The sequence below is a fragment of the Pteropus vampyrus genome, unplaced genomic scaffold (genome assembly GCF_000151845.1).
Source record: "Pteropus vampyrus isolate Shadow unplaced genomic scaffold, Pvam_2.0 Scaffold191, whole genome shotgun sequence".
In the NCBI taxonomy this organism is placed as follows: domain Eukaryota; kingdom Metazoa; phylum Chordata; class Mammalia; order Chiroptera; family Pteropodidae; genus Pteropus; species Pteropus vampyrus.
The window spans coordinates 611,747-620,689 of record NW_011888972.1 but is presented as its reverse complement, the minus strand read 5'-3'; the positions used below and the strand labels follow the sequence as shown (position 1 = coordinate 620,689).

Here is an 8,943-nt window from a genome sequence, read left to right as displayed (position 1 = left end):
GGAAAACAGATTGCAGCTCCTCAAAAAGTTAAACATAGAGTTACCATATGACCCAGAAATTCATTGAGAATTGAAAACATATGCCCACACAAGACTTACATGCACGAATGTTCACAGCAGCATTGTGCATAATGGCCAAAAAATAGAAACAACTCAAATGTCTACTGACTAGTGAGTGGATAGACAAAATGTGATATATCCATTCAACAGAATATTTTATTTTTCAGCAATAGGAAGGATTAAAATACTGATACATTCTACAGCAGATGAACTACAAAAACACACTAAATTGAAAGAAGTCAGAAACAAGAGGTCACATATTGTAGGATTTCATTTATATGAAGTGTCCAGAAAGAGAAAATCTACAGACCGAAAGCAGATTAGTAGTTAGTTGCCTGATGGTGAGAGCAGGGACTGACTGCCAATGGGCAAGGGAAAACTTTTTGAGTAATGGAAATATTCTAAGACTGGATTGTGGTGACAGCTGCATAATGCTATGAATTTACTAAAAATCACTGAATTGTACACATACCATAGGTAAATTTTATGGTATGGAACGTATACCTTAATAAAGCTAATTTAAAAATCACTGAATAAACCTGTACTGAAAAGCAAAAAAAACGTCAGAGGAGGGACTAGAACCCAGGTCTTCGGCGTTCCCTCTACTCTATCACTGGCCTCTGAGAAATGGCAGAAATAACAATGAGCGTTTTCAAAGGATTAATCATCATCACAGTGGAAGTAACAATTCTATCAGGTTTTAAAAATAGTTTTTAAATTTTTTTTTAAATAATTCAAAAAGCCAGGTGGTACTGCTATTTTGACCTAATCCGTAGTATATTCGTAATAATTTTTTCTTACTTTTAACTATTTACATTTCATAAACGCAGAGAAATTTTGCAACATTTAACTACATTGTACTAGGAATTTATTTACCTTAAAACTCATATCAGAAAGCATTATTCTATGTAATTTCTAATACACAAGACAGTTCAGATCTTTTAAATTAGCTGAAAGTCTAATATCACTGTTTGACTTACGTGTTGGCTAATAAAGCTCACAGCATCTTCAAAATAGCCCAAAATTTCTTCTAGGGGACAGAGTTCTTCACCTGGCATCCGATCCGGCACTAAGAGGTTAATCAAGTTGTGCATACATTGGCTGAAATCAAAAAGAGAAAACTCATAAGGAAAGAAATCATTGGCTTCATGGCTAAGATAAGTAAAATCTGGAACTCATCCCAGACTAAGAGCTTTCAAACACGTCTGTTCTTCCCTCAATTTTATCTGGCCTCCAACCTTAGAAGACAGATTTTTTATTCTGTAAAAGAGGCTGACCTATCCTTTTTTGTGATGCTTACGGTTGTCTTTCTTTCTTTTTTTTTCTTTTTTTTTTTTTAGTTTCCTACACTAAGGAGTTGTGGCTGGTTACTGTATTTCATGAATAGTTCAATCTACAGGCCCTTTAAAGCATCTCGTTACATCCCCAAATGGGCAAGGGAATTGGAATTTAAATTGGGAATAATTCCACAAGAACTATCTCTGAAATCTTGGAAAAGGGAGACTGCAATGACGTTTTCCAGGGAAAATCACACATCTATTTTTCTCCATGTTTAGGTGCAGAATACATAAAATCTCCAATAAATGTATTTTAGATTATCTACAGCACTTACTGGCCTTTAAGGAAAAGTGCTTAGAAATAAAATCTGAGGCAAATATAGCCAAACGTTAGCATCTGTTAAATTTGAGTGGTGGATACATTGTTGTTTGTTATATTAATCTCTGTCCTATTTCTGTACATTTGGCATATTTAGTAATGAAATGAAGAAAGGGCGGTACTTAGGAATTCTAGTATATACACAGACTCACGCAAAAAAGCAACTTTTCCCCTTTTTCTCCTTTGGGAAAACCAGACTCCCTGACTTAGCTAATTAACTCTTGGTCTGTAACACAGCTCTGAAAACAGAGCTAGCTCTTCTGAAGGCTTTTCAGTGCAGGAGTCACAGGAGTGCCCTGATCACAGTTTAGGCTGCGCCAGTTGAGTATGACTGATGACTTATGAGGCACCGACTATAGCTCTTTCGGCTGTCAAAAAGCCTGGATACAGCGTTGACTTGCAATTACTAACCTGTATTTCAAAACATTGACTGATTCTTTTATTTTGTGGAGCAATAAAGCCCTTTTCAAGGCCTTTAGAGCGATGGAAGGATAGCGCGCAGGCGTTTCCATGGCTATTGCTACAAGAAGGGAAGAAAAAAAGGTTGTGAACACCATAACTTCCTCCATCACAGTTTTTATCCCAGGTTCCCACTTGCTTTCCTTAACAAAACTGGCCTGAAACAGATGAAAACACACACACACACACACACACACACACACACACACACACACACACACACACAATGAATTTTATAAAACGATGAATCCACGGTGGCTTTCAGAAACAAATTCTACTTTCTGGGCAGAGTAACACAGTAGGATCACCAAGTACAGCCTTTCTTCAGTGAACATCAACAGAGAACCTAGTGTTTCTGCAACCCTGCACAAAGTCATGTGAGTCTTATGAACCAGAGTCAAGGAGGGGCACAGTAAAGAAGCAGCAGAAAGCAGGTCAGTAAAAGACCATTAATCAAAACCAGATTTATACTGTAATGTATTGCTGTCTGATCCTGAAAATGGGAAACGCTTGACATGAGGGTGAGTGTCCACGATAACAAACCCTAAAACTTTCAGAGGCATTTACCAGGACTCTAGAATCGGAGTTCCATTACACAAGGAGCAGTGGTTACCATCGTGTGTCCGTTACGTATACACCATGCAAATGTTGTGGGAACGCTGCCTTGGCAAGACCAAGAAAGACAAATGTGCACTGGGGGTGACCTGATGCCCTTGTTAACACACACAGGCTCGAGAGGAGGGTGACAGATTCGAAGAAGATAATTAAGCCACTTCTTGCAGTATGGACCTACAGAGGCTCTGGGTTCCCAAATACCACTTACAGCCTAGCAAGAAATTTGAGGGTGGCAACTGTGTTCAAAGATGTGACCAGTATTTCTCTGTATGCCTTAATAAGTTGCTTTGATTGCATCACCTTTGATGAGTGGAACGGTGGATTATCATCTCTAGCTAGCTGAGCCCTCCTATCGTGTGGTTATGAGATTCAATTCCACACATAGAATAAATATGAGCACCAATCATGAGCAACGCACAAACGATCACGATACAAAAAAGTTCAAGAATGTCATTAGAAAACGATAAAGAACTGTGAGGAAAGGATTTTTCCACCCTGGAGGTAAGAGAGAACAGAAAAGAAATGAGAAGGTAGCACAATTTAAATGGGTACTAGCCTTCCAAAAGCATAAATGTAGCTCTTACATGCGATCGTCTCCAATGTTTTACTCTCCACGTTAGGTATTTGCCACAACGATTCCAGGACGGCGTCCAGTGACGGATCGTTCTTTTTGGCTTTAACTTCAAACTCATACAGCAGAAGCAATTTCTCACATGGATCATCTGAGAAGTCCCCTAAGAAGGAGGCAAAAATGCAACATTCTCTGTGATTACATTTCATTATTCTCTCCTATTCTAATCTCTCTTCTGGGGAGATTTTGCTATTGAGGAAAATTAATTTTACTTACAATTTGAAAGTCATCCCAGCTTCTGCAGAACTATTTTTTACATTTTTAAATCTATAAACTCAACAATACTTTCAGCACCCTGTATCGCAATCACTAGCATCATCTACTGATTTATTTAAAATTGTTGCCATGGCTCCTGCAGCTGCAATTACTAACCTGTAATCCAGTGTTTCCCTGTCTCGCTTGAACGACTGACTTAACCGGCACATACAGTGGCGTACAAACGACCACACTTTTATTTTAAGCAAAGGAGAGGTTCCAAACTGTTTGATTTGGTCAGCCAGCAGTACTTCTTGGGTATCACCAAGGGCAGAATCTTGTATCAGGTGACATATACCATACTATGCGATACAGTTTTCATTCACCTGTTAGACTGAACTCATAAAAATGTTTTGAGGTCTAGCATACGTAAAATAAACTGAATGAGGTACAATCATCTTAAACAACTTCATGGAATTTTACATATGTTTAATTCCACGGAACCGCTACCTGGGATCATGCTATAGGACGTTTCCAACACTTGTGTTCCTTTCCAGTCACTACCACCGTAGCAGAGTTAACAGCTATTTTTACTTTTATCACTACTGATTGTTACTGCCTGTTGCTGAACTTCACTGCTAGTACTCAATAATATAATCGACTTTTGAATATTGACCTTGTATCCTATAATTTACTAAAATTATTTATTAGCTCTAGTAACTTTTTGTAGATTCTCTGGGATTTTCTATATAGACAATCATGTCATCTGTATGCAAGGGAGATTGTTTTATTTCTTCTTTTTCATTCTACAGGCATACCTTGTTTTACAGCACTTCACTTTTACAAGTGAAAACCAATTAATGTAATACGCCATACCAATAAAATAAGAACTAGAAACTACACGATTATCTCAATAGTCAGAAAAGCCCGTGACAAAATCCAATGTACTTTCATGATAAAAACTATTAACAAACTTGGAATAGAAGGGAATTTCCTCAACCTGATGAAGGACATCTTTGAAAAGCCCGCAGCTAGCAACATACTTAATGGTGAAACACCGGATTCCTTCCTTTAAAAGTCAAGAAAAAGACAAGGATGCACATTTTTGCCACTGCTATTTGACATTGTCTTAGGGGTCCTAGCTAAAGAAATTAGGCAAGAAAAAGAAACAAAAGACATGAAGACTGGAAAAGAAGTAGTGAAACTATCTCTATTCATATGCAATGTGTTCTTGTAAACAGATCCTTAGGGAGTCCAGCAAAATACCATTAGGACCAATAAACAAGTTTAAGAAGATCAGTATACAAAAATCAATTTTATTTCTATATGAGAGCAATGAACAAACTAAATATAAGATTAAGAAAACAATCCTGTTCACAATAGCATCAAAAAGAATAAAATACTTAGAACTAAATTAAATATGAGAAGTACAATACTTGTACACTGTAAGAAATTTTAAAAGATGTAAACAAGTGGAAAAATACTCCATGTTTATGGATTAGAAGACTTAACACTGTTAAAATGGCAAAACTCCCCCAAATAATCTACAGATACAACACAATTCCTATCAGAATTCCAGCTGGCTTATTTCTTTTTTCAGAAACTGACAGACTGATCCTAAAATTCACATGGAAATTCAAAGGGCCCAGAATAGCCAAAACAATCTTGAAAAAGAAGAACAAATTTGGAGGACTAACACTTCTTGATTTCAAAACTTAATACAAAGCAATGATCATCAAGACAGAGTAGTACTGGCATAAGGATAGACGTATGTATAATCAGTGCATTAGAACTGATAATCCAGAAATAAAACCATATGTCTACGGTCAACTAGTTTTCCACAAAAAGGCAAAGACCATCCAATGGGGAAATAATAGTTTAAAACAAATAATTCAGGGACAACTGGATAGCCACATGGAAAAGAATAAAGTTGGACACTTATTTCACATACCACATACAAAAATTAACTCAAAATGGATCAAAGACCTAAATGTAAGAGCAAAAACTATAAAACTCTTTAGAAGAAAATATAGGAGTACACACTCATGACTTGGGATTCGACAGCCGATTCTTAAATATGATACCAAAAGGAGTCATTGTGCCAAGATAATTGTACAGAAAAATTTCCAGATTCACAGCTCTATTTTTATAAAAGAAAACCACAATGTATGAGACCAAATATGTTAAGATCAGGGAGACTTGAATGGCAATTCTTCATTAGGGCAGGCACTTGGGAGAAGGAATAGTATACGTCTCCATAAATATCTGGAAATCATAACGAACCTATGTCCTGAACCTGTGACCCCTACTAAGAATTCCCTACTCACTGCCATTAGGGCTTTTTTTGTATTATTAGGGTCAGCTTATGCTGCCTGTGACACATAATTCAAATGGAATGCTGCCAAAAGTGAAGATTTTTAAGGAGCAATTTCTATCAGAGATACTTGGGTGTCTTCAGATAATTGTTTTAATTTCCTTTGGGGGGAAAAAAAATCCTAAATTCAGGCTCTCCTATTTCTGTGACCCAAGTCCAGGCCCAAAATGTATACTAGAAAATCCACTCAAGATTTGACATTTTGTTTAATGCGCCTGAGGATCAGCTCCAATTGCCTTTTTTCCCTTGGCAAATCTCAAAACTATCATCTCGGAGAATTTCTTATCCATTGAGAACTAATCTCTGAGCCAAAAGCAGCTCAAGACTGGTTGATAGTTATTAAACCAATGGAGGGACCAAGCAAAGACTGCCTGCAAAAGGAGTAAGCATTTAATTCTAGTTTTGGTGTTTATAGGTGAATAGATAAAAATTGTTTATAATTCCAACATGAGCCTTGATAAATGGTAGCTTTTATCTACTGCATTTGGATAAATTAGGATGACCTTTCCATTTCTGGGCTGAGGAGACCATGATATATAAATATATAACATAAAAGTGTAGACAATCCTCTGCCTTGTCAGCTAAACTTTCTGCTAGTCCAGGACTCATGCTGGGTTTTGTTCTAAAGTGCTTAGTTTTGCCCCGTTTGCTATAACCATTAAGACTCTTGACGATGACACTTGGTGAATACTTTATAGCAAGGCCAAAATTATAGCACTGGAGGTAAGTGAAATTCTTTCTTGCAATGACTTATAAAAAGAACTAAAGGGTTTTCTCCACCTTTGTGTTTTTGAGATAAAAAATCTATTATATTACAAAATAAATAGCTTGAAGAAATCTAATCGCTGGGGTTACTTCTAGTTTTAACTTTTGATGACTCTTCCTGTACACAGTATGACTCCAAGGAACAAGCAGTGAAGTGTGTTGTAAAGGAAAAGTACAGATTAAGAGGGCAGGTAGTGGTGAAAGCTGCTATTTTCGAAAGGGTGTGGTCAGATGAGACTTCTCGGAGGGGGTGACACCTGAGCAGAGGGTATGGGGGGGCAAGCCACATGAATCTCTGGGAGCAGCACAGGAGGACCTACGTGGCCCAACTTATAGTCCTCTGGCTGCTATGCGGCCACTGCGAGAGGGGGCAAGAGCGAGAGCAGAGGCGGGGAGCTGTGACAGTGCTCCAGGTGAGAGACGAGGCAGGTGGGGCAACAGCAATAGTTTCGGCCTGATTTATTGTCGGGAAGGGGCACACCGCGAATCACACTACTTTCAGCCTCACCTGCCACTAGATGACACCTGGATAATAAATAATTCTAAAACTAACAATGTTCTCTTACACTCCCGGCTTTTGTTTATTCAGTCCCCCACCTTTTCCTGCTCATTCTTCAAGAGTAACTTCCAATATCACCTTTTGAAATGACCTGTTTCTTCCTCGGTGGTCCCCCACCCTGTACATTTCTATTAGTGAGGTTATTTCACTTTGCTTCATATACGTGTAACAGACTATGCCTGAACCCCTCTCTCCGCTGTGCATGTCTTAAGGACAGAGACAGTAACGCATGTCCTTAGGTTCCCACATGACCCAGGAGCGCCTAGGAATAAAGATTTTTGTGGAATGAACATAGTGAGCTGCTTTCCTTAGGTCCCTAATATGATGGCACGTCAGGGTTGCTTCTTTTGTAAAAACCAATTTCCATAGCACAAAGATTTCAGTCACTGTTTATACAGTTCTTAATTAACTTTGATTTGGAATCAATTTTTAAAAGGTTGGTGCTTTCCAATTTTCCTCCAGGAGCTTATGATTCCCCAGCTTTGCACCTTCTCTTATTTTGTCTATTTATAGTTGGTGGCTTAATGACTTATTTACATTACTCATATGCTGGGCTTATAAGTTTAAGCATTATTTTATTAAAAATACCCAAGTTTAAGAAATATAAACCTTTAACAAGTCAGATTCATTTTTTCTAAATGTATTTTTGTTTTAATTATTAAAGTACTACATGTTCATTAGAAAATTCAGACAATACGAAAGGGAAATAAAAAGTCTCCCGAACTCACTAATTCTTGTTCCAAGAGGTAGTGAATGTTGAGTTTGGTATGAATCCTTCCAAGACTTTACACGTGATGCGGCATTCATGTGTATGTGTGTATATATACATGTGGATGTGCTAGGTATCGGATAGTCAAAGGTAAGCAAAAGCAGACACGGACTCTGTCCTCACAGAGCTTACAGTCTAGTTTATAAGCATACGAACATGCTTACACGTTTTCATAGTAAAAATGGAATAAGAAAAGGCCAGCAAAAGCACAACACTCCAAGTAAGGAGCACACCTCGAGGTGCAAATCCTTTATCAACAATAACGAGAACAGAGCCTATAGGCTGGTGGAAGGAATTTGTCTGAATTTGGTTTGGTTTTGAGAAGCAAAAGAGAAGGGGCTGAAGAGTGAGCAGCTGGTCAGTGAAGCAGTGGAGAAGAATCTGTGTTAGGAGAAGCCCTACAAGTACCTACATCCACTGGCTCAGAAAATATAGAGACTACAGAACCTCACAATGAACCTACAGTAACACATCATCGTCACCCAAAGTCCACAGTTTACATCAGGGTTCACGCTTGGTGTATGTTCTGTGGGTTTTGACAAATATATAATTACATGTACATGCCATTATAATATCATACAGAATAGTCTCATTTCCCTAAAAATTCTGTGTTCTGTCCTTCCCTCCTTCCCCAAATAACCCATGGCAATTGGCGATCTTTTTATTGTCTCCATAGTTTTGTCTTTACTTGAATGTCATATAGATAGAATCATACACTATGTAGCCTTTTCAGATTGGCTTCTCTCACTCAGTAATATGCATTTAAGGTTCTCCTCCATGTCTTTTCATGGCTTAATAACTCATTTCTTCTTAGCTCTCAAAAATATTTCATTGTTTGGATGAACCACAGTTTATTTATC

The 8,943-nt window shown here is 37.8% G+C and overlaps 1 protein-coding gene across 1 annotated transcript in view; it reads right to left on the bottom strand.

Annotated features, from left to right (window-relative positions):
• Nucleotides 1–1,001: 1,001 nt before the first annotated feature.
• TEX11 (testis expressed 11) overlaps nt 1,002–8,943 on the bottom strand; it is a 131,236-nt gene continuing 123,294 nt past the window's right edge. Inside the window, exons 25-27 of the mRNA XM_023537447.1 lie at nt 3,375–3,524; nt 2,128–2,236; nt 1,002–1,161 (exon numbers count right to left, since the gene is read on the bottom strand). Coding sequence (XP_023393215.1) covers nt 1,002–1,161; nt 2,128–2,236; nt 3,375–3,524 — 419 coding nt within the window. The remainder of the gene's footprint in view (nt 1,162–2,127; nt 2,237–3,374; nt 3,525–8,943) is intronic.